The sequence below is a fragment of the Scardinius erythrophthalmus genome, assembly GCF_964197995.2.
Source record: "Scardinius erythrophthalmus genome assembly, chromosome: 5".
Taxonomy (NCBI): domain Eukaryota; kingdom Metazoa; phylum Chordata; class Actinopteri; order Cypriniformes; family Leuciscidae; genus Scardinius; species Scardinius erythrophthalmus.
In genome coordinates, this window is record NC_138225.1 from 3,436,374 (window position 1) to 3,463,427 (window position 27,054).

The 27,054-nt window shown below is 37.1% G+C and overlaps 2 protein-coding genes across 3 annotated transcripts in view; one reads left to right on the top strand and one right to left on the bottom strand.

The window, feature by feature from the left end:
* The window catches only part of LOC308691324 (uncharacterized protein), a gene marked incomplete at both ends in the record, with an annotated part of 10,656 nt that extends 10,041 nt beyond the window's left edge, over positions 1-615 (bottom strand). The window contains 2 exons of the mRNA XM_081366399.1: positions 256-330; positions 599-615. Coding sequence (XP_081222525.1) covers positions 256-330; positions 599-615 — 92 coding nt within the window. The remainder of the gene's footprint in view (positions 1-255; positions 331-598) is intronic.
* A 520-nt stretch (positions 616-1,135) lies between these two features.
* gusb (glucuronidase, beta) lies at positions 1,136-27,010 on the top strand. Of its 2 annotated transcripts, XR_014030229.1 has the most exons (13): positions 1,136-1,415; positions 2,551-2,736; positions 4,842-5,023; positions 6,362-6,504; positions 7,866-8,053; positions 9,286-9,429; positions 10,771-10,949; positions 11,921-12,067; positions 15,197-15,281; positions 16,213-16,389; positions 18,215-18,350; positions 23,560-24,939; positions 26,899-27,010. XR_014030229.1 is itself a non-coding variant. In XM_081365852.1 (12 exons), the coding sequence occupies exons 1-12, from the start codon at positions 1,200-1,202 to the stop codon at positions 23,706-23,708; spliced, it is 1,932 nt and encodes a 643-aa protein (XP_081221978.1). In that variant the 5' UTR covers positions 1,136-1,199; the 3' UTR covers positions 23,709-24,995. The 2 variants fall into 2 exon arrangements, 1 of the variants encoding a protein (XP_081221978.1); XM_081365852.1 differs by lacking the exon at positions 26,899-27,010 and having other exon boundaries at positions 23,560-24,995.
* Positions 27,011-27,054: the final 44 nt, after the last annotated feature.

Sequence of the window (27,054 nt, forward strand, 5' to 3'; positions counted from 1 at the left end):
CTGCCTCCTTTGCCTCTTCAGAAAAAGACTTTGCAGAGTATGCATGTAAATAAAATAAAATGTAGCCTACTGTGCATTATTAATTTGCACACTGTTCCTAGTAGCCATAGCTTTACCCAAAACAATTAGGCCTGCCAATTATGCATTACATAATGCAATCGCCCACTCATGGGCGCCGCCATGTTGCGTTCACCCGATCAGACTATTATGCCGTTCAACTTAAAAGTTAAAAACACAAATTTAAGATAAACTTACCTCAAACTCTGACTGGCATTTGATTTTACAGAGATCTTCACCTGTAGACCTGAGGTGACATCCATCACATGGTTCCTACAGAGCATATAACGCAAAACACCAAAATAATCATCTTTTAATAATGTAAACAATATTCCGAATCGAATTATTTTATTTTAAGTTTAGTTATGTATTTAGAAAAGGGACAGTGTACATTAATCAACATTCATGAATGTAAATGTACCCAAATCAACCCGAAGGCTTGTTTTCATCAGTAGTCCAGTTAATCTTTTTAACTGGAGTTTGCCACAATATATAGTATGATGCAGGTAACGTTGGCCTACAAGGTCCATGAGCAGCTCACCTTTGAGACTTTATCATATTAAGTCACACTGGTTAGTTTATATGTGTGTTTAATTATATGTGAATACATTAGGAATCATTATTCTGCGAGCAGGTACGCAAATATATCAATGCTTTGACAGTGTGATGTTGTGAGTGAACGTAAGTAAGTGATATGTTGTCTCCCCCTCGTGGTCAACATGACAGCTGCACTTTTGAGGTTTTATATTCCAGTTATTTAAGATATATATATATATATTTTTATAGTAGTAACTTATTATTCTTTTACACAGGCTTCTCGAAATTGTATTTTTTGGCGTTAAGTAATTGATGTCTAACTGTTGACTGTCACTGGACCGTTACAATTTGAACCATCGAAGCGCGGGAACCGTATTTAACCCAACTTTGTCCTATTTCATATAGAGTAAAATCATATAAATATAAGACAAATCGTGAAGAAAAAAAAGAAGAAAAAAACGCATGGTATAGCAATATCAAACATTACGTTTTAATTTTTTTAATCAAATTACGTCTGACCGTGCGGATGTCACGCATGAATGACGTCACGCGCGGAAGTGGGGAGACGCCGTGAGTGTAAACAGAAGTTGAGCAGCGCGCGCGTGATGGGCTCAACAGGAGAGGGGCTTGTGGCCAAGTGTGTGTTACTGGCCGCTGTCTGCAGTGTGTGTCAGTCTCTGCAGGGCGGGATGCTGTTCCCCACAGACTCTCCCTCCAGAGAAGTGAAAGATGTGAGCGGCCTGTGGAGATTCAGAGCGGATCTTTCTCCGGAGCGGAACCGAGGCTTTGAGAAGGAGTGGTTCAAGAGTCCACTAGCGGAGGTCACGTGAGCTCTGACGCAGCACAGCTGGATAATAACACAGATACACTATTACATTATCAGCACAATAATCTGAGTGAAAAGTCGAGTTTGACATGTTTTAAAGAGCATCTCGAGCTTCACATAGAAATTGTGCATTATTAATTTCATTAGAACTTTTCTTTGTTTAACTTTTACATTATAAATATTACATACATGATCACATTGTTTTAAATAAAACAAAATCTCAGACATTTGGACCCTACAGTATATGAAATTTTACTGGATAAAGAGATGCAATGTTTTTCAGTTTTTTAGATGCTAAATACCATCATACTCATGCGAGGGACCCCCATCCTAAAAGTATAAAGACCCCAAATAAATGTGTGTAAAATATTATTTGTTACATTATTTTCTACCTCTAAAAGTTGTTTCAGTACTATACTATAGTACTGATACTATGTATCATATTATTTATCTACTTAAACAATATATTTTTTAATCATTTAGTCAAATTTTTATTATTGTGCATTATTCATTCTTTTAATTTCATAACTTTTTTTAATTTTTTATAAAATTATCATATTTCAGGGACCGCTTCTAAAATTTAAAAGGCAGACCTATATATTTTCAAGGATAAAGACCCCCCAAATAAAATATATATGTAAAATATTATTTGGGAAATATTTAGATTCTATTATGTTACATTATTAAGGTTGTTTTCTACTTTCTACTATAGTATATACTGTATTATGCAGTTACTAAAACGTTTTATTATATGTTTAATTGAATATTTTTTACATTTATTATATTACTAAAATTATTATTATTATATTTAGTTTGTTTAAACTAGCTTTTTAAATTCTTAATATATATATATATAATGTGTGTATATATATATATATATATATATATATATATATATATATACATAGAGAGAGAGAGAGTTAGTTTATTAAGAAGGGCACGTTTTGATCAGAATAAAATGTTGTTATATTCCTGGAAACAGTGTTGATTTTATTAGAGGCTATTGCCAAAGTGGTAAACATAGTCAGCCAACTTGTTCCAATATAAGATGTTGCATATTAAGCATGAAACTGCATATTTTGAGTCTGATTTTAGGTGTTTATGTCTTTGATGGTGTTTTTTTGTTCCAGACGGGTCCAGTAATTGACATGCCGGTGCCGTCCAGCTACAATGACATCACACAAGACTCCAAAATCAGGGATTTCATTGGCTGGGTTTGGTATGAGAAGGAAGTGTGGGTGCCTGCGCGCTGGATCCAGGATCAGGGAACACGGATCATGCTCCGAGTTGGAAGTGCACACTATTATTCTGTGCTTGTAAGTGCATGAGATTCCCATCAGTGATTCTTTTCTCTGTGTTTTATCATGCATACACTTTCCAGATTGATATGTCATTTGTCACAGGTTCGTACGTGTCTGTAATCTGGTGCAAGTGTCACATTGGGCCCTATCATACGCCACACGTGATGCAAGTGTTTTTTGCTAGTTTCAGCCCAACACCATTATCATTTTCACGTCTTGCGCCACGTTGTTTAAATAGCAAATGCATTTGTGCGCCTATGGGCTGCTGGTCTGAAAACTAGGCGTGTTCTGGCGCATTGTTGCTATTTTGAGGCAACTGAAGTAGACTGAGCCATTGACCAACTGAAACCTGGTCTAAAGTCAATGGCACAGTATTTTTTTATTATTATTTAAAGGTCCCGTTCTTCGTGATCCCATGTTTCAAACTTTAGTTAGTGTGTAATGTTGCTGTTAGAGCATAAATAATATCTGTAAAATTATAAAGCTCAAAGTTCAATGCCAAGCGAGATATTGTATTTAACAGAAGTCGACTACAATGAACGGCTCGTTTGGACTACATCCCTCTACTTCCTTCTTTAATGACGTCACTAGAACAGTTTTTTGACTAACCTCCGCCCACAGGAATGCTCCCTCAACTCTACTGGCTACTTGCGCACTTCTTATAACTTAGCCTACTGTGTTTACTCAGCTCTTACGGTGATTTTCTGAAGTAAAACTGACGCTTCATCTTTTGTGTGATGTACAATAAACTTTATTAAACTCATCAGTATATGTTTGATCATCATTCAGACAGCAGACTTGTAGGCTATTAATAAATAATGGATACATAGCCTACAAGCAGATGACAAATACGTTATAATAGCCATAATTAAACTACTAAACTATACCTGTTTCATCTCTATACAGCACTCTGACTCTGTAGGCATTATTGTCCGACTCAAAATGAACACCATTACTGAGAGTTTCTGATATTATCATCATTCTGTGAGATGAAATTGTCCTGAGAGACTGAGTGCGAGCTCATGAAGCTCCGCCCCCTGCGTCGTCCAGCAGCAGCTCATTTGCATTTAAAGGGAACACACTAAAACAGCGCGTTTTTCTGAGCCCCAAAAAATTTAAACATGCTGTAAAAAATGATGTGTTGGGTATTTTGAGCTGAAACTTCACATACACACTCTGGGGACATCAGAGACTTATTTTACATCTTGTGAAAAGGGGCATAATACGGGACCTTTAAAGGGCGCATTAGTAATATGCGCCTTTAGGGTCCACAACGCGTATACACTCTACTTATTATACACAAACTCTGCTTATTACACACACACTCTACTTATTACATACACACTCTGCTTATTACACACACAGCAGCACACAAACATGCCAAATATTAAAAATAAAAGGATTATAATGTAAAAGATTATTGTGTACATAAAGATATGGTGGAATCCGGCTTGTCCCGTAGATGGTCTGCTTGTGCTTTAACCTCTCTCTCTCTCACACACACACACACACACACACACACACACGCACACACACACACACACACACACAGCTTTAACCTCGCGCACAAGCGTTCAGTCTTTCCGCTTGCAAAGTCCACCATGACGCGAGCGCAACTGGCTTTTAAAGGGAATGGGAGATGAGACTCTGATTGGTTTATTTCACGTTACGCCCAAAACACACCCATTACTCATTAAGAGAATAGAGACGACCCTTTAGACCAGTGGTTCTCAATCCTGGTCCTGGGGACCCACAGCTCTGCACAGTTTGTATGTCTCCCTCATTTAACACACCTGATTCAGATCATCATCTCGTTAGGAAAGAGCTCTATGAACTGAACTGGGAGTGTCAGATAAAGGAGACATATAAACTGTGCAGAGCTGTGGGTCCCCAGGACCAGGATTGAGAACCACTGCTTTAGACCATGCGCCGGGAGCGCCGACCATTTTCCCTGTCGTTAAACTAGCAAAAGTGGATTCGGACACGCCCTAAGTGCACTTGCACCCTGCGCTTTAAAGCATGCCTTAGATCGTTAAAATAGGGCCCATTGTCTTTGACTCATTTGGTTAGTCACAGTCTCAGGACTGACACACAGATTCTTTGATGTTCCCATGTTGCAGTGGGTGAACGGGGTTAAGATGACTGAACACGCGGGCGGTCATCTTCCCTTTGAGTCGGACATCAGTGGCGTCCTGCGTAAGAGCGCCGGAAGTGCATGTCGGATCACCATTGCAGTGAACAACACTTTAACCCTAGAGACGCTTCCACCAGGAACCATCCAGTACATGAACGATCGCACCAGGTTAGACACGTCCATACAGCGGCCATAAAGAAGTATTTGGGCACTGAAATCACACTTAAAGGGATATTTCACCACTGGAAAGATGAATGTGTATTTAAATTGGGTCATTTATGTAGTAGAAATGTGAAATTATTTTAGAAGTTGGTGCCTTCTAGACTGAGGAAAGCCAGGAAATGTATTTTTGGCTCATGTGGATGAAAGACGACAACTCCCAGAATGCACTTGCTTCACTGCCCTACGAGAACACGCCCAAGCCACGCCTACCGGTTACAGAGGGCAGTGTCGGGAGAAATGACACAGCTAGGCTACTAGTCGTCTCGAAACTGAAAAGACGGCGTTTTATGGTGAGATCCCCCTATGGGCGGGTTGAACACATGCGGGACGAGCTCCTCCTACTGGCTGGAGTCTCTCGCCTTTTAATTAAAAAGCCTCAGATGCTAAATGATGATTTTTGTGTCATCAGAGGGTTTTTTTTCAGACACACAATACAGAAATCTCTCGTCTCAGGGGGACATGAGGGAGGGAAACACGGCCATTCCAGAATACTACCGGGTTTCTACTGATACAAAGCTTAATGCTAATCGGTGAAGTATCCCTTTAAAAACGTCTGAATAGCATTGCAATGAATATGAACTGGTGTTGAACATGTTCCAGTAATGCTTCACAAACCCAAAAGGGGCTTTCGCACCGGGTAGTTGTAGAAACTGGCCACCAGGGCGGTCTCCCAAGAGCTTAATGTTCCCTTAGGACAATGGTTTTCAAAGTGTGGGTCATTGGAGATCAGCAGAAAAAATAAAACAGAAAACAGCTGTAACAGCGGTCGAGTGAATGCCGGTTGGCTCTCTGCCTTTTCAGGGCTCAAAATGAACTTTTTTACTTGGTAGCGCTGGTGTTCCCAACTTCAGAAAGCTAGGAGCACCACAACTACAATGTTTGCCACACAATTGTTCCGGCATTTCTTGTGCTTGCCTTGACACTCTCCCCGTGTTTAATTAAGCTCTCACGCTTAAAGGGTTAGTTCATCCAAAAATGAAAATTCTGTCAGTAATTACTCTCCCTCATGTTGTTCAACCCTGTAAGACGTTTGTTCATCTTCAGAACACAAATTAAGATATTTTTGATGAAATCCGAGAGCTTTCTGAGCCACCTATAGGCAGCAACATCTTTGCAACTTTCAAGGCCCAGAAAGGTAGTAAAGACATCGTTAAAATATTCCATGTGACTACAGTGTGTGTGTGTGTGTGTGTGTGTGTGTGTGTGTGTGTGTGTGTGCAATCATTTTTGTGATAAATTGTGATAAATATAAAAATTGTATTTCTTTACCATTTTCTTTTACAGATACCCCGCTGGCTACTTTGTCCAGAACACTAACTTTGATTTCTTCAACTACGCTGGAATACACCGATCGGTCCTGATGTACACGACACCAAAGGTGCACATTGATGACATCACAGTGGAGACGTCATTCTCTGATAACATTGGTAAGCGGAGAATTGGCTTACAGAAAAAGATGTGGCTCCTCATACTTTCACATTCACCTTAGAACATATAATGGTATAACCTTTCATAAGTTTACTTGATTAATAACATTATAATATTTGCAAAATATTTGATACATAAATGTCGATTCCTCAGATCCCCTCTTCTGTTTATATAAGTGTGAATTCAAACATTTCTCAAAAGCACTTTCAAAAATGAAAAGTCAAAATGTAGTATTTTTATAGTGTATTTGAACATTCATAGACGTTCTGTGTGAGTTTGATTTTTCACGTGTTTTAACAAACTGAGGGACGAATTGTATTATTTTGTGTGGGAATGGACATAAGGCCATTAGAACCTATTCATAGTTTGAAGCCACAAATATTTTGATCACCTCTCAAAAATATGTGAACAAAATGTAAGTTTTAGGCACTTGTGATCCATAAACAACATCTGCTGCAGTATTTCAGTCACTAAAAATAGCGGGACATTATAAAACGCTTTCCTTTATTATGGTTTTCTATGGAAAAACAACAGAACTGTGTGTTGTGTTTATATTCTGGGTTCATCTGCTTTCCTGTATATAGTATGCATCCTCAATAGGGTGTATACTGAATTTAGTCTTTTAATATCACTGTCTCTCTACATTAGCACTTAAAGGGATATTTCACCACTGGAAAGATGAATGTGTATTTAAATTGGGTCATTTATGTAGTGGAAATGTGAAATTATTTTAGAAGTTGGTGCCTTCTAGACTGAGAAAAGCCAGAAAATGTATTTTTGGCTCATGTGGATGAAAGATGACAACTCCCAGAATGCACTTGCTTCGCTGCCCTACGAGGCCACGCCCAAGCCACGCCTACCGGTTACAGAGGGCAGTATCGGGAGAAATGACACAACTAGGCTACTAGTCGACTCGAAACTGAAAAGACGGCGTTTTATGGTGAGCTCCCCCTATGGGCGGGTTGAACACATGCGGGATGAGCTCCTCCGACTGGCTGGAGTCTCTCGCCTCTGGACTAAAAAGCCTCAGATGATGATAAATGACGATTTTTACGTCATCTGAGGGTTTTTTCCAGACACACAATACAGAAATCTCTCGTCTCAGGGGGACATGAGGGAGGGAAGCACAGTCATTCCAGAATACTACCGGGTTTCTACTGATACAAAGCTTAATGCTAACCGGTGAAGTATCCCTTTAATGCAAACCTAGTGGTCAATGGAGGAAAGCCTTGTTTTGAACCCTCAATGTGGGTGTTCCTATAAGAGTGTGATGTCACGTGAATAGACCTGATGCATTTGTTGAAAATGTTAGTTGATTTAGTCCTAATTGATCTGTTCATATGTGTGTCCTGTGATTTAGGGCTGGTGAGTTATAATGTGTCCGTGTTGGGCGGCTCTAAAGCTGCTGTGAAAGTGACGCTCTCTGCAAAGGACGGCAGATGTGTGGCTTCGGCTAATGGCTCCCAAGAAATCCTCAAGGTCACTGACGTCAACCTCTGGTGGCCGTACCTGATGCACGAAAACCCAGGATACCTTTACTCCATGGAGGTCAGTGAAGTTGCTCTCTGATGGTGTATACTAATTTTTTCATCCCTATGGTGACGTATATCTGAGTGAAACGGCTTCTGGAACAAGGGCTGTGAAACGATTAATCGCGATTAATCATGATTAATCGCTTCCAAAATAAAAGTTTTTGTTTACATAATATATGTGTGTACTGTGTATAATTATTTTGTAAATATAAATACACGCACATGAATGTATATATTTAAGAAAAATGTGTTATTTATATATAAAATATTTATATAATAATATTATAATAAATAAATATAATAAATACATTAATTATATATTATTATAATTAATATATACATGCAAATATTTCTTGAATATAAACATGCATGTGTGTGTTTATATTGATTTTGTCTGTGGGGAATTGATTGGATGGTTGTGGTTTGCTATTGGCTGATCTCATGTGAGTGACAGGTTGCTCCGCCCTCGTCATCAGAGAAGAGATGAGATGCAAGAGGGAGAGTTATTTTGATTCAGGATTACAAGGCACATGAATAAAAAAATATGTGCACAGATAAAATACTTTATAATAAATACTGCAATTAAAAAACAAAACAAGAATTGTCCATTTTGATCTCATGGTGACTTTAACATGAAGTCAGATGTGATTGGTTTCTTAGGGTTGGGTGCATGTCTAATATTGACAATATATTTGTAATGATTACCAGGGAATGCATAAACTGATCAAATACAACATAAGCAACTTTGGATAAAAGCGTCTGCCAAATGCATAAATGTAAAAGAAAAAACTTTTTCTGGTAAAATGTAAAATTAATGAGCAAATATTGCACTGATTACAATGCTCTGTTTATTTGGCCATATTGTGTCGCTAGATTTTAAATAACATTTTTGATTGAAACTTCAGTAGAAAAAAATAGCATTAGACGATAAGATCGCATTTAGTTTATGCATGAACTAACAATAACAATGAGGAATGCATTTGCTGCATTAGCTAATAAAACGTTTAATTGGTACATGTTAGCACAGGTCTATTAAATATTATTAACAGATACAACTTTTGGTTTTAATAATGTACTAGTAAATGTTGAAATTAACATTAAATAAGATTAATAAATGCTTTATGAGTGTTTTTCATTGTTAGTTCATGTTAACTAATGTGAATGAGTTTAGAGATTAATTTTGTGAGTCAGTTCGAAGTGTTTCAGTGAATTGATTGAATAACTCATGATGTTGTGCTGTTTTTGTAGGTTCATGCCACAGCAGAGGACGGACAGACGGACGTTTACACTCTTTCTGTGGGTATTCGTACGGTTAAAGTCACCAGCACACAGTTTCTCATCAACAACAAGCCGTTCTACTTCCACGGGGTCAACAAGCACGAGGACGCAGATGTGAGTGTCAGCAGAGGGCAGCAAACACACACCTTTCATGCAACACACAGTACTGACGTGCTCTTACACTTCCTTTAGAAAACCAGATACAAAAAAGACATGTATGAGCATATGACACTGGCAGTAATCGTTTAAACTATAGTAATATCATGCAACAATGGTGAAATTCATTAGTTGTCTCATGCTGAGAATGACTGTGATACCTACACTGGCCATTTTAAAGAAACTGATTCCTTGAAATGAATGTCATTTTTGACTTTCTGTCTTCAGTGGAACGTTTAGCACATGCTCGTATCCAATTGAATGAGGTTTGGATGCTTTCAAGCTCCACAAATGACAAAAAAAGCACAAATAAGTTTCATAAATTAGTTTCTAAGGCTCATGGATTATATTCAGATTCTTCTGAAATCATTTGATAGCATATCATATAGTCAAAGCTCTCAAATCTCATTAATGTTTGCACATTTTCACACATACTGCATCAAGACATGTTGCGTGAGACTTACCAAGCGTCTGGTAAAACCAGCTGATAGCAGCTGTTAACTCAACCACACGCCGCATCCTCTCACTGAGTGTGTAGTTCTGTTATTATCGTTGATGTTTGATGGACACACACTGTAAAATACTGCATCCTCACATCACATTTCATATTTCAGTGGTGGCACAATTTTGTTTGACTAAGATAACGTTTTTCAAATTTTCACATTTTTTTAATAAAAAGTATTATTTTTTATTTATTTTTGTTTAATTTATCCAATGAATATATTTATGTTTATAAAAAAAGAAGAAAAAAAGAATTTTGGAAATCAAAATTTTAACATCTCCATGTTTTCCATGACATATACTGTAAGAATCAACAGCAATATTTACTTATATATAAACTAACACAATAAAATGCAGAAACTTTCATTTCAGAGTAATGCTACAAGCAAATTATTTATCGATTCAGAATTTTGTATCAATTCATTGAAACTCTGTGACACTTTACAATAAGATTCCATTAGTTAACATGAACGAACAATGAAAAGTTTCAAGATTTTTATTGACAAATTTTTTAGCAAACGTTAATAAATACTATAACAAATGTATTGTTGATTGCAGGGTTGTTATAGTTAACAAAAACAATTAAAAAACATTTGTTACTTGAAATAAAATAAACGTCAACTAAAATAATATAAACTAAAAAAAATATTAATAAAAACTCTAATATTGTCTCAATGATATAAAATACCACTGGCTCACTGCTGTGTAATGCTTGTTAATCCATTGACCAATGTTTAACTAATTGAACCTTATTTTTTTTATGTTTATGTTTTATGATGAATGCTGTTTGTGTCTCAGATCCGGGGCAAAGGCTTCGACTGGCCTCTGATCGTGAAGGATTTTAACCTGATGAAGTGGATGGGGTCCAACTCGTTCCGCACCAGTCACTATCCCTACGCCGAAGAGATCCTGCAGATGGCCGACCGTCACGGCATCGTGGTTATAGACGAGTGTCCTGGAGTGGGCATTAAAGAGATGTGAGACGCCGTCCCAACAAACACACAGCACTTTCACACAAGCGTGGCACACAAACACAGGGTTTTACCCCTTTTTTCGTCTGTCTGGAATGATTTTAAAGTCACAAGCTTGTAGGAAATGAATCCATGTCTGACAGGATTCAGTTGGAAACACTTAACGTTAATGTTTATTAATCTATGTTTAATAACAATTCAACAGTTCACTGTTTGTTTGTTCATGTCAGCTCAAGTCCATTAAATAATATTAACAGATACAGCTTTTTATTTTAATAATGTATTAGTAAATGATGAAACTAACATTAACTACAATTATTAAATGTTTTTTTTTTATTGTTAGTTCATGGTAGCTAATGTAGTTAACTTATGTTTCTGAATCATTTGGCCAGTCAATGTTATCTTATTATTATTTATGAAATATGATAGTATTTATTCATATTTTGAATTAGCTCTTAATTTATGTTTATTTCAGTTTTTCATCTAATATTTTTATTTAATTTCAAATACTGAAAATAGTTTTTAATACATTTAGTTTTAGTAAACTAACTATATACTATTGTAGTCTGTATTCATATTTTGAATTAGCCTTTATTTTATGTATTTCCAGTTTTCATTTTAATTTTAGTTATGTGATTTTTTATTTATTATTATTATTATTATTATTGTTATTATTATTCTTTTGTGCCATTTTAGCTGTTTTTAAATTTTAGTGCTTAAACTTATTTCAGTTCATTGCCAAGACAGCATTTGTATTTTTTTTTTTCATATTTCATATTTCAATCTAACATTCAAATGTTTTTATTCAAATGTTATTGGATTATGAGTTATTTCATTATCGAGTTATCGAATTTCTAATAATTTTAGTTTTAGTTAACAACACTAATTCATCTCAATCTATTTGAAGTGCTTTGGTATGAGCTGGTTTTATTATTATATCTTGATCGTGTGTGTGTGTGTGTGTGTGTCACCCTCAGACACAGTTTCGGGAACGTTTCTCTGGCTCATCACCTGATCGTCATGGAAGAGTTGGTCAGACGTGATAAAAACCATCCCTCTGTGGTCATGTGGTCTGTGGCCAATGAGCCTGCGTCTGAAATGCCGCCCGCGGGACTCTATTTCAAGTGAGACAAACTAAATATGAATGATTTATTTAACGGTTTCAGATGAAACACTGACCTTCTGTTGTTATAGCGTGATTCAAATTATGTAAAGTCTTAAATCTTGTTTTAAAAGAGTCATGACATGGATTTTATTATTATTTAAAATGTTCCTTGGGGTTCACTTGTAATGTTAAAAAAGTTTTTTGCACAAAAATAATATATATATATGCAGAAAAAAATATTATTTTCAACCCTCATTCTGAGCCTCTGTCTGAAATGATCAGTTTTCAAGGCCTTCTTAGTAAAAACCGCTGTTATGATTGGCTAACGTCATTGCATAGGAAACGTTATCAATGAACACTCGCTATTTCAGGAGTAAAACATTATCCATATAAACCCATATAAAGCATTATGAAATAATTTACTTACTTTTTGTGATGCAGCTGCTGTCAGATCCAATACAGCGGACTGCTTTTGCGAACTCTCCATTACACTGTGCCTCGTTTACAAAACCATCTTCAGTCAAATGCTCCGAACAAACATATAATCCTCCGACGTGATCCGGGACGCCATTATAATAAACCATCCACTGGGATCCTCCTGAAGTCTGTACAGAGATTCAGACGATCTGTTTAAACTTGACGCATCTAAGCGAATGTTTGTCCTGTTGGCGACAGACTCAAGACAGCCGTTAAGTGACTGAACGCTAGTGGGCGGAGCCTATGGTGTGATGATGTATAACGATTCGTTGATGTTTAGCTTTGGAGGTGGTCATATGCAAATATATTTGCCCATGTGACATCACAGATCCTACAATATCCAAACGAGCCGTTTTTGGAGCTTGATTACATAAATACTGTTTATAATGAGGAGGACATTTTAAGATATGAAACTTGCAGGATGTTTTAATAGAACAAAGACCTCTTATATGATCAAAGGAAAATTTTTATTTCTCATGTTATGACCCCTTTAACCCCCCTGTCGCACCGCCCCTTTTGTAATTCAAGAATGCTTTGGAATATAGACATATGGTTGGTCTTGTTTTTAAGGAGACATTTGCCAGATTATTGTAGAAGTGAAATAAATTCTGAAAGTGAAACAGAAAAAAAGTTACATAAGTTTTGAGTTTATGAAAATGTACAATGTTAAAATATAATTATTTATATTTTATATAAAATAGATATATTACAAAATATATTTTACTCTAAAACTGCAAGAAAATTAAAGCCAAAAATCTAAACAAGTTGTGTTAAAAATTTTAGGTTGATATGTCAAAAAATTTGCTTTCAGTAAGATTTTATTTGGGCGCAGTACCAGACTTTTTCACTAGATGGACAGCCAGCTTCCTTACTGACCATATAAGGGCGTCTCCATTTTCAAATATGTTTTGAGTGATCTGAACCATGTATTTCCATAATTTCATACAATTTATTCAGAAATAGTATGGGTGGTTTGGGAGTATTTGATTTGATTTCAACCTCTAATAAACACAAAAAAAGAGCACATATGTGCGTTATAGCTTGCTGCCGCATCACAAATCGAGAATCCACAATATTTTTCTATATATTCAAAACATTTTCAGACCTTTCTTTCTCATAAAATTTAATTGGTGTTATCTTTTGAACTCTTGGCATGAAAACAAACGGAGGTTTCTACCAATCTTTCATGATTTTTCATGTTTATTTCTATTTCAAAATAAAGGCCTAAACACGCCTAATGAATATGAAATTTTCTTGTTGCAAATTGATAGATTATGGTTCCTCTGTAATTTATATAAAAAATATGAAAACATGAAAATATGAAAACTAGAGATTGTAAGCTTTCAAATGATATATAGGTTGTCAATATTACTTTAGGTTTTTACTAAGATATTATTGTTCTAAATGGGCAAGTGACACTTAAGGGGTTAAGAGAGCAAACATGCCCTTTACTGTGAATGGTGTGTATATGTGTGTTTTGGTGGATGAACATTGTGTTCATGTCAAGCTGTTGTTTTGACAGTGATAATGCATCATAATGAGGGTGTTTGTGTGTGATCATATGTCGAGTCTTGTTCAGCGAGTGTGAGGAATGTCTTCAGGGAGAAATACCTGCTCTGACACTCATTAACATACCTGAGCATCATAAAGACGCCACGTTCTCATGGTCTAATGTACGATTCACTGAGTCTCAACAGCTTTAGCTCTTCATGCATGCTAGAGATGCAAATAACGTCCGTTTGAATTATTAATGCTTGCTAGTACAATATTAAACTTAATGCCATGATGTTAATGTCCCTTCTGTCTGCATCACTGACGTTTGACTAGTTTCTTGTTCCCTTTCCCGTGGCCATGGATAATCTAGAAATGGTAAAATTGTGATTTTCACACCTGGAAATTATATATATATATATATATATAAAATAAATATATATATATATGATATATAAATATTCTATATTATATTTTATATTAAATATATACAAAAAATATGTATATATATATATAATAAATGAGTGAAAAATAATATGAATTAATTCATTAAAATAAATAAATAATAATCAAATAAAATAAATAAATACTTTGGTAATACTTTACAATCAGGTCCCATCAGTTAATGTATTAACTAACAATGAGCAATACATTTCTTACAGTATTTATTAATCTTTAATGTTTTGTTAACATCAGTTAATAAAAATACAACTGGTCATTGTTAGTTCATGTCTATTTAATATATTAACAGATATGACTTGATTTTATTAATATATACAGTAAGTAAATGTTGAAAAAAGTATTTTCTGTTGTTAGTTCATGTTAACTCATATAGATATCTAATTAAATGTTACCAAAAAGTTTAGGATATAAATTAAGTGAAAATAAATGATAGTAACAATTAAATATTTAAGTAAGTCATAGAAATCAATAAAAAATTATATTTAATCTGCCCAAAATTTCTTATGGTGAATTATTAATCATAAATTATTTTAAATAAATAAATAAATAAGACATCCTTATGCAGTAATCATGAAAAAATGACAAATAACTGTTTAAATCCTGTTTTTAAACGGAGAATAGGTCATTTTTTAATTCATACTAAACTTGGACTGAATTCGTAGTGTCAGAAAACACGTCTTATCCTGTTTTTTCTTTTGTCCGTTGTGTTTTTCCGTAGGGAACTCGTGTCTCATACGAAATCTCTGGATTCCACCCGGCCGGTCACATTCATCACAAACAGTAACTACGCCAGAGATCTAGGGGTGAGACATAAACTACACATTTATACGTTTATTTTTAAGTAACTAATATGTTGCAAAGTAATCATTTCACAACCTAGTACCTTCTGACCTTCTTATTTCAGCTGTTTAAACAAGTCTTATCTTATATTTCATGCTATGTTGAGTTGAACTACAGTAGATCTGCACCGTTAAAGTTTACTTTAGATTACTTTACTTCCCCCTGAACACTGCAAACATACAGACCTGATTTTATATATATATATATATATATATATATATATATATATATATATATATATATTATATTATATTATATATTAGGGCTGTAACGATCACAATACTGAACTCACAATATGATATTATTGCGATACTCCAAGACATATGATAAAAGGTTTACAAAACATTTACTGTTGTGCTAAATTTGACAAATCATTGTGTGTGTAAATTAATAGTCTTGGACTTGGTGCTGAAACCCAATGCACAGGACAATAGAGACACCAGAATAACAATATTCATGATTCTGAAGCTGAAAACAGAATTACTTTAGACGAATGTGCTTGATCTCTGTCACTGACTAGATATATTTAAAATAATGTAGGCCACTTTTTACTCAAATAATACCCTCATTGCATTATTATACATTATATTCAGCATTATATATAGTAGTTTAATGTAGAACTGACACTAAAACTCTGAAAACTTATTTGGGTGAACTATACACAATACATATTGTCACTTTCCACGATAAATATTGTTGCATTTTTGTATTGCGGTATATTGTGACACGATATATTGTTACACCCCTAATATATATATATATATATATATATATATATATATATATATATATATATATATATATATATATATATATATATATATGTATGCATGTATTTATATATATATATTTGTGTTATAAATGCTGTTTGTGTTGACGTGTTCTCATCCTCAGGCCCCGTATGTGGACGTTATTTGTGTGAACAGCTATTTCTCGTGGTATCATGACCCGGGTCACACAGAGGTCATCGGTCTTCAGCTCAGCACTCAGTTTGATAACTGGTATGGGAAATACAAGAAGCCCATAATCCAGAGCGAGTACGGAGCGGATGCTGTTGCTGGTCTACACAGCGTGAGTCCACAAATAATACACAACACAGTAATCTGAGCATGTCTGACTGAACACACGGTTCATTAAATGCTTCATCTGAACCTTGTCTAGCCTGTCTGGCTTCACACGGTAAGAATGAATTGCTCCCGCTGATGGCATCATTTATTTGCATTTACTAAAGGGAATTATGCAAATCAGGGGTCTCATTTATATGCGTAGGAACCTTACTAAAAGTGTACGTGCGCCTGAAAGCCAAAAATGACGTACGCAAAAAAATATAAAACCGTTCGTACCTGCGCAGAATTCACTTTATAAATCCCAGTCAGCGTTAGATTGTGCGCACATGCGTCACCACCCCAGAATAACCATATATGGAGCTTACAACACCTAGTTTTACTATGCAGATCCTCATCTGCATATCATTTGCATATGATTATTCATCCACGTGATAACGTTTAACGGCACAAGACACATTACATTAATAAAAATCATGTACTTGCCTATCCTTGTCTTGTTTTTGAATACATAAATCAAATAGTGTAAAATACATTTCATCTTTTCCACTGGCCGAATTGTATTTTTAATTGATTTATATTTTTAATGGAAACAGATAGGCCTTGGGCATTATTTGCACAAAACTATTTTCTCAGACAATCTTGTATTATCATGATAAGCAATTATCTCTGTGGTTAAAACATTAAAGCACGCCACAGGAAAAGTGTTCAAAAACATTGCATCCACAAAAAATATTTCTATTGATTGAATTTGAATATAAAAAATGTTGTAACTTCTCAGTAATGATTTCATGTTTAAGTGCTTAACTCCATTAATTTGAATGGCATATTTAATCTAAATGTTTATATCAGAAGTAAAACATAGTTTAAATCAATATTTTATTTATTTAAACTGTTATTTGCGTCAGTTTATTTCACTAAACGGCCCAACGGGCTCGCTGGCGCGGACATTTAAGAAGGGATGGATATTTGCTTCAAGTGACAGGCTTGGTGAGTGAAATTATATTTGTATTATCTTGTATTTCTTTAGATTTTCTGTCTAAAAGTGACCAAAAAGACACTTAACTCCAGTTCACCATCGGTGTCGCCAAACTGCTCCATCTCCAAAACGTTCGTACGCATGGGTCAGAGTTTGCGTGCAGGTGCGCACATTTTCCCGTCAAGTTTGTTTTTATAAATCACAACTTATGCGTCGGAACATTTTCAGCCACGTTTTGTTTGTACGCCACGTTTATAAATGAGACCCCTGATCTTGTCGTAAGAATATTATATATATTTAAAATAATAATTTATAGACATTTGATTCACTAAAGAAATCAGAACTTTTGTCGTAAGAATTTATATTTTATATACTTTTTTAACTGAAATATATATAGATTTTTTTATTCACTTTTACTGTATATATATTTAGATATGATATTTAGATTATTTCATTTTACTTTTTACTTCTATGCTATACTTCTATGATAAATAGGTCTATATATACAAATATCTACATAACAAAAATTATGCAAATCAGATTTTATATCATAAGATTATGGATATTTTATACACTGAATTTGGGGGGTTATGTATTTTTTGATTCAATAAAGGAATTATGCAAATCTTTTGTCTTGAGAATTTATATGTATTATATATATATATATAAGTGAATCATACATTTATGCAAATCATTTATGATGTTATAAGAAAATTGTATGTATATATATATATATATATATATATATATATAAACATTTTTGTTCAGTTTAACCATCATTGACAGGTGTGTGAAAACTCAAACCTGGTTCTCGTGTGTGTGTGTGTGTGTGTGTGTGTGTGTTGTCCTGTAGGATCCGCCTATGATGTTCTCAGAGGAGTATCAGAAGACGGTCCTGCAGAACTACCACAACGTGTTTGACCAGAAGAGGAAGGAGTTCGTCATTGGAGAACTGATCTGGAACTTTGCCGACTTCATGACGGCGCAAAGTAGGAAATAACCACAGCCTTTTCCCTTTGATCCGAACAAGTTTTTCTGGAACACATCGACAGGCGTTTGCTGTTCACTCACGCACGCTTTTGATAAGAGAATGAGAACGTGTCAGAATGGATCGCTGGTTATCAGCGGGTCCGCCAGACTTTATCTGTACATTTTCACTCAAACTCGTAGTTTTGAAATTGAAGGAAAGCATCCACAGGGTCCCTTCAGGTGCTTCATTCAGTTTGATTAAAGTCTTACATATCATAAGTGATATAAGAAGAATTTTAATTATCATTTCTAGAGATCTTAAATTTGGGGACAGAAAAATTAGAAACACGATTTATAGCTTAATGTGATTGATTATTATAAGTGTTGTTCACCCTCATGTCGTTCCAAACTTTCGTTCATCTTCTGAACACAAATGAAGATCTGGTTACACTTTATTTTAAGGTGTCAGGATTACAGTGTAATTATAAATTTAAGAACTGAGTAATAATAATGAACTACATGCACTTACTGTAGAATCTGAGAGCTTTCTGTCCCTCCACTGACAGTCTATGCCACTTTAACGCCTCAAAAGGTTCATAAAGAGATCGTAAAACTGATCGATATTAATTGAGCGGTTTAGTCCGACTCCAAATGTTCTGAAGAGAGTTTTTATCGCTTTAGATGATGAAGATTTAATTTAGGCTTTTATTCACATATAAACATTGATCAGCGAACATAAACAGAATATCAACTGTACTTGCTTGATACGCAAGAACAGTTTATATGTGGATAAAAGCCTAAATTACATCTCTTCATCATGTGTATATGTGACCCTGGACCACAAAACCAGTCACATGGGTCAATTTTCTGAAACTGAGATGTGTGCATCATCTGAAAGCTGAATAAATAAGCTTTCCATTGATGTGTGGTTTGTTAGGATAGGACAATATTTGGTTGAGATACAACTATCTGTAAATCTGGGATCTGAGGGTGCAAAAAAATCCAAACATTGAGAAAATCTTTGAAGTATTTGGTCATAAACTCATTTATGTTGGCGATTGTGCTGCATTCACTCACACAAATACATGTTTTATATATTTACAGCAGGAAATTTACTAAATATCTTCATGGAACATGATCTTTACCTAATATCCTAATGATTTTTGGCATAAAAGACAAATGGATAATTTTGACCCATACAATGTATTGTTGGCTATTGCACCCGTGCGACTCGAGACTGGTGGCGTGATCCAGGGTCACATGTGTGGGGAAGAGCAATGTCTACGGAAACATCCTAAAGCGTAAAATGACTGTAAAAATAATATTTCAGCCTTAACCCTTTTTTTAAAGACAAGTAAGGATTCAAAATTATATGATATCTTTTGAGAGTGTGTGAACACAATGGCCAATCAGAGGCGTTTAAGAATCCACTCAACAGCGCTCAAAATGCTAGAGGGAAATGCTGGTATCGTCATATATATATATATATATATATGTGTGTGTATATGTGACCCTGGATCACGTCACCAGTCTCGAGTCGCACGGGTATATTTGTGGCAATAGCCAACAATACATTGTATGGGTCAAAATTATCCATTTTTCTTTTATGCCAAAAATCATTAGGATATTAAGTAAAGATCATGTTCCATGAAGATATTTAGTACATTTCCTACCGTAAATATATCAAACATGTATTTGTGTGAGTGAATGCAGCACAATCGCCAACATAAATGAACAACTTTAAAGGAGATTTTCTCAATGTTTGGATTTTTTTGCACCCTCAGATTCCAGATTTACTATAGTTGTGTCTCAGTCAAATATTGTCCTATCCTAACAAACCACACATCAATGGAAAGCTTATTTATTCAGCTTTCAGATGATGCATACATCTCAGTTTCAGAAAATTGACCCATGTGACTGCTTTTGTGGTCCAGGGTCACATATGCTATTCATTTTATTTAAAAGGGTCATAAAGCGCTACAAGTCCTGATAGTCAGGTCCCAAAATAGATAAATAGCCCTGGATAAGATGCAGTAGGCATTTTTGAGGAAAAGTACTTCAAGTGTTGTTTCTATATGATTTTTAGGTGCTGAATCCATTTCTGCCGTATAACAAGTTGTAAACATCACTGTTTTGGCATAAACAATAAAAACAAAATGGCTGCCAAAAAAAAAAAGTTTTAATGCATTTGTTGCAGTTTAAACATTAAACATTAGAACTAAAACTATGCATTCTCAGAATATTTAAACATGTAAACAATGAAAAAACAACATTAACATGAAAGGGATAGTTTTTAATGGCTGCTGGAATTATGCCAAGGTACACTGGGAAGCATATATCAGTGGAAATATGCAATTATGCCCAGCCCGAAGGGGGGGACTTGGAATACACATGACCCCAGGGGGCTGCATATTGAGAATCACTGGGGTGTCCAGCTGCAGGTGGAATATTTCAAACCCAGGGGTGGCAAGGTAGCTTGCCGAGGGAAAGACACATGCTCAGAGAGGCTTACAGTGGACTACACACGTGGGGGTTGCCCAGAGGCCGTGTTAGGTGTCGCCCAGCCTGCAGATCTACATATGTCTGTTGGCGAGGCGCCATGCGCTAGAGCCCAAGAGGATGCCACACTCCGGGTGGAGCAGGCCGTCACATCAAGGGGGCATGGTCGACCTTGCTGCTGGTAAGCCAAAGCAATGGTGTCCACTATCCAGTGAGACAACCTTTGCTTGGAGAGAGCCTTTCCCTTCAGCTTCCCACCATGACAGACAAAGAGCTGGTCTGAAGTCCTGAAACAATGCATCCTGTCTATGTAAGTATGGAGGGTGCGTACTGGACAGAGCTGTGCCAAGGCTGGGTCTGCGTCCTCCAAGGGCAGCGCTTGCAGGTTCACCACCTGGTCTCGAAAGGGTGTGGTGGGAACCTTGGGCACATATCCAGGCCGGGGTCTCAGGATCACGTAAGAGTTAGCCGGTCCAAATTCCAGGCACGCTTCGTCACCCGAAAATGCCTGCAGGTCCCCTACCCTCTTGATGGAGGCCAATGCAACCAGGAGCACTGTTTTCATTGACAGGAACTTAAGCTCCACTGATTGCAGAGGCTCAAAGGGAGCACTCTGCAGGGCAGTTAAAACCACAGAGAGGTCCAAAGAGGGAACGAGAGGAGGGCGAGGAGGATTCAGTCTCCTCGCTCCTCTCAGGAAACTGATGATCAGGTCGTGCTTTCCAATGCACTTACCATCAACTGCATCATGATGTGTGGCAATGGCGGCACCATACACTTTCAGGGTGGAGGGAGACAACCTTCGCTCCAACCCTTCTTGCAAGAAGGAAAGCACGACACTGATCGGGCCTTTCGTGGGTTCTTTAAGTTTAGAAGAACACCAGTTGACAAAGAGGTTCCACTTCAACGCATAGGCATGTCTCGTGGACGATGCTCTAGTCTAGCGGAAGTGATGGTAGCCACCACCGCTGGTGGTAGGGTACTCAAACCTGCCTCGTCCCATCCAGGAACCACACATGGAGGTTTCAAAGATCGGGACGAGGGTGCCATAGGGTGCCCCGTCCCTGAGAAAGCAGGTTCTTTCTCAGAGGAATTGGCCAGGGAGGTGCTGTCGCGAAGAGTACTAGTTCTTGGAACCAGGTGCGGTTGAGCCAATACGGGGCAACCAAAATTACCTGCTCCTCGTCCTCCCTGATCTTGCGCAAAGTCTACGTAAGAAGGCTCACTGGGGGAAAACGCATACTTGCAGAGGCCCCGCGGCCAGCTGTGCGCCAGTGCATCCGTGCCGAGCGTGCCCTCGGTCAGGGAATAAAACAGGTCGCAGTGGCAAGAGTCGTGGGAGGCAAACAGATCTACCTGTGCGTCCCCGAACTGATCCCAAATCAGATGAACCGACTGGGGATGGAGTCCCCATTCTCCAGCGAGAGGCCGAAACCGAGACATATCAGCTGCACGGTTCAGGTCTCCCGGGATATAAATGGCTCGAAGCGACCTCAGATGCTTCTGACTCAATATGAGGAGGTGGCAGGCGAGTTGCGACATACGGCGGGAGCGCAGACCACCTTGTCGGTTGATGTACGCTACTGTGGCGGTATTGTCTGATCGGACTAATACGTGCTGACCCCTGAGCAACGCACAGAAGCAGTGCAGGGTGAGACGTACAGCCAGCAACTCGAGGCAATTGACATGCCAAAGGCGCTGGGGTCTTGTCCAGGAGCCTGCGGCAGCATGTCCATTGCACATGGCGCCCTAGCCCATTATGGAGGCATCTGTTGATACAACAACATGCCAGGAAACTCGTTCTATGGGCACTCCAGCCCATAGAAAACTGAGGTTCGTCCACGGGGTGAAGGTCTGAAGGCAGTCACTGGGACTCGGAGCGTGCCTTGTTGCCATGCCCACCTCGGGACTTGATCGCGAAGCCAAAGCTGAAGCGGTCTCATATGAAGCAAGACGAGCGACGTTACTGCGGCTGCGGATGCCATATGCCCCAGGAGCCTCTGAAATAGTTTCAGTGGAAACGCACTCTTGCCCTCGAACTGACGAAGGCAAATTAGCAGTGACTGCGCGCGCACGCACATGGCGACCGAGTCGATTTCCATACCGAGAAAAGAGATCCTCTGCACGGAGCAGAGTTTGCTCTTCTCCCAGTTGACTCGAAGGCCCAGACAAGCTAGGTGCCGCAGCACTAGGTCCCTGTGTTCGCAAACCTTGTCTCGAGAGTGAGCTAGGATCAGCCAGTCGTCGAGAGGAACAAGGGCTGCCTCGACAACCTTTGTGAAGACGCGAAGAGACAGGGCTAGCCCGAAAGGGGGAACCGCGCACTGGTATGCCTGCCCCTCGAATTATATATATATATATATATATATATATACTGGTATGCCTCATTTGCATATGTAAACATGACATTTCAGAAAACTTGTAATACAAAAAATGTCTGTCTCTATGTAAGTGAAAAACTGGAAAGGTTTTATGGTGATATCTATAACTTAAAATTTTTACCCTATCCACCTGTAGTGTTTTGGCTTTGAATAATGCACCTATTGTTTCAATGACAATTACAAGAAAATGGGACCCTTATTTCAATGTTATACGATGGATCCTTATTCAGGAGACATTGAACTTTCTAAAAATGTGGTATAACAACTTTTCCTCAAAAATGCCTACAGGGTTACACAATCTTGAAGATTCGGACCTGACTATGATGGTTTCATCTCTCTCTGTCTCCAGCCATCACTCGAGTGGTCGGGAATAAGAAAGGGATCTTCACTCGGCAGCGGCAGCCCAAAGCCGGAGCGTTTCTCCTGCGGGAGCGATACTGGAGGATCGCCAACGAGACCGGTGTGTTGCCCATCTGGACCAGGTATCCCTGCCAGTGAGCCGATCCACTGCTCCTGGGCATGCTGGGTAACAGGAAGACCTGGTGGGAATGAGCCGTTTATCAAGTAACAGTGCCTTACACTTCCTACACTGTGACAATCACACAGATCTGTTGTGATGAATCCATGCGCTGCTGGATCTTTGTAAAGACACTCAGCTTTTTATTGCAAACGTCCATGTTACAAAAATGTTTGTGCGCTTAATAAACGCGGCAACACTATTAAACTGGAACGGGAATGTCTTTCCTTAAATGTGCCTTATGCCGGATGTTGTGAATGTTTGCAGTGATATTCAAATGAGTGAATCTCAAAGTATGAGTCCAGCTCATGTTTGACCTCAAAAGAAATAAAATAAGCCGGTTTTAGGACCGGAAAGATTATTTGTATTAGAATTTGCGAGACACATTTCGTGCCAAATTCATCACTTTAATGCAAGAAATATTTGCATCGCAGCAATAGCAATATCTAATGAGCATCTAATAGGGATCGTCATTGAGAAAAATAAAAACATCAATTTAATGCAATGAGAATTTAAGGGGGAAAAAACATTTCAATTGTAATGTATTTATGGTAACACTACAGTAAGGTGGCATTAATGTTATTTAATGCATTAACTAATGTTAACAAACAACGAGCAATGCATATGTTACAGTATTTATTCATCTTTGTCAGCTCAGGTTCATTAAATCATAACAGATTTTAATAAAGTATTATTAAATGTTGAAATTAACATCAACTAAGATTAATAAATGCCTTTTCATTGTTAGTTCATGTTTACTAGTGTATGTTAACAAATGAAACCTTACTGTCAAGTGTTACCGTATTTATAAATTATGGTAATATTTGTTCTACTGCCTTTTATGGATATTTAATGAGAATTGCACACACAAAAAAATACAATTGTTATACAGTGAGGAAAAAATAATTTTCGCATAAATGTCAAAATACAATATAAAATTACAATGTAATAAACAAAAATAAATAAATAAATAAAATCTTTTGAGGTGAAATGTGACCTGGATTCGTTTTCCTAAGATTCACTGAAACAAGTTTCTACTCATAAGACCGTCATGTTTCCCATAAGGCCATTGGGTATTTCACTGGAAGTAGTTTTTCTATACTATGAATTTGAATCAGCTTGTAATAATTGTCTCCAGTGTTTCATGACCATATTTCACATTTGGAGTTTCATCTGTGTGACCAGTGTTGTGTTGATTTGTATGATAGAAGAGTGAACTTTACTTTAACTCTTTCCCTGCCAGTGTTTTTAAATAAAGTTTCCAGTTTATTTGCTGGTCAATGTAGTAATGTGCGCTTTCGAAAAGCTCCGAAACCTTCGCGAATCATTTGTTTTCGAACCAGTGATATCAAAATGTGATTTCAGAAAACAAGGCTTTGTTACATTAAAGGATACCTCTCGCCAAAATGTAACCTAGGGTCTTTTTGTTAATCTACTCGAGGCAAATATTAGTTTTAAAAGCATAATTAGAATGGAAACGCCACTTTTAAGTTTGACCGTATTTTCGTTTTAGGTCAAAATTGCCTTGTGAATGGGAGTGAATGGGGCACGACTATGATAGCATCAAAATCACTATTTTTAAAACACTAAGAAGGCTCGACACAACATGAAACTGTGCTCTCAGTATCACCAGCGGCTCTACACATGAACTCCAGCATTGAGAACATTGTTTGTGTACACAGAGTTTACTAAAAAGAAAGATTTTGAACAACTCACTGTAGCTGTGTCCGCCGCCATTTTGTCAGTCAAAAATAGTCGATCTCTGAATGCAACGTTACCGAGAGGAGAGTAAAGATGGAAAGCTCCTAAAGCTTAGTTCCATATAAATTCTCGGATAATTTGTTGTTTTCTCGTTAATGAAAATCAATATTAGGGGTGGGAATCTTTTACCATCTCACGATTCGATTCGATTCCGATTCTTGAGGCCACGATTCGATTCAAAATCGATTTTCGATTCAAAAAGATTTTCCGCGTCCGCTTCAGAGTTCCGCCTTTTGCGTTCCGTCAATGTTACGTTATTAGAATTTTTTTTTTTTTAGAAAATCGATTTTTGACATTTGTGAATCGATTCAGAATCGTCCACGTCCCGAATCGCGATTCATCTAAGAATCGATTTTTTCCCCCACCCCTAATCAATATTGACCTTGTATTTGAAAAAGGATCCTCATATAAGAAGCAATACTAAAATTCAGAGTCAGTTCATTCGCATTCGGAGATCGACTATTTTTGACTGTCAAAATGGCGGCGGACACAGAGACAGTGAGTTGATCAAAATCTTTCTCTTTAGTAAACTCTACACAAACAATGTTCTCAATGCTGGAGTTCATGTGTAGAGCCGCTGGTGATACTGAGAGCACAGTTTCATGTTGTGTCGAGTCTTCTTAGTGTTTTAAAAATAGTGATTTTGATGCTATCATAGTCGTGCCCCATTCACTCCCATTCACAAGGCAATATGACCGAAAACGAAAATACGGTCAAACTTAAAAGTGGCGTTTCCATTCTAAATATGCTATTAAACGAAAGTTTGCCTCGGGTAGATTAACAAAAAGACCCTAGGCTGCATTTTGGCGAGAGTTATCCTTTAACTGTTATACTTAACCCCTGAACCAGCGTCTATATAGTTTTTAAAAAGTTTAACAAATTCGTTGACATTTTTAAAGACACATTTGTAGATTAAAAAGGAAGAGTTTGAGTTAATAGTCTCTAATTGGCCTGATGAACCAAACTCTCAGACAAACCCTAAATTCAATAAAATAACACATTATTATACAGACACTTAATATTGAATGATATTAGATGATTTGTTAATTGCATTTAATAGATGCCATTTTCAATAAAACATTTGCAATTGCTTCATAAAAGGTGTTTTGGATGAGTTTTCGTTGCATTTACACCGTTTGACCATCTTGTGGCATTTCAAACACTTCAAAACAGTGAATTATTTTGCAAAGCGACTGATTCAAAGTTTCGAAAAGCTTTGTTTCTCCCATCACTAGCGTAATGTTTGATGATCGCGCGTAAGCAACGCCTCTATCGCTTGTTTCTGCTTCTTCTTCTCTTGTGTTTTGATCTGGAGATTCTGCACTCTTTCAGAAGACGTGTAATAGCGCCCCCTACTGTATAACAGTTAAAACATGGATTGCCGGAAAATGTCATCAACGGCAGGGGAAGAGTTAATTACTTAATAATAAGCAATTCAATAATTGCTTTGTTTTGTGGACATTCCAGACAATTTCCTCAATGATGTCAAAATAAACAACATTCCACAAGATCATTCCTGAGATTTATGGATGTTCATGTTATTGCCATCAGAAACATTTCCTAGAT

Bases quoted from the DNA above. Each gene is read 5' to 3' on its own strand.
- gusb (XM_081365852.1), top strand. From the start codon at position 1,200: ATGGGCTCAACAGGAGAGGGGCTTGTGGCCAAGTGTGTGTTACTGGCC. The intron at 2,737-4,841 runs GTAAGTGCATGA...CCCATGTTGCAG, and splicing joins CACACTATTATTCTGTGCTT to TGGGTGAACGGGGTTAAGAT. The intron at 9,430-10,770 runs GTGAGTGTCAGC...TTTGTGTCTCAG, and splicing joins ACAAGCACGAGGACGCAGAT to ATCCGGGGCAAAGGCTTCGA.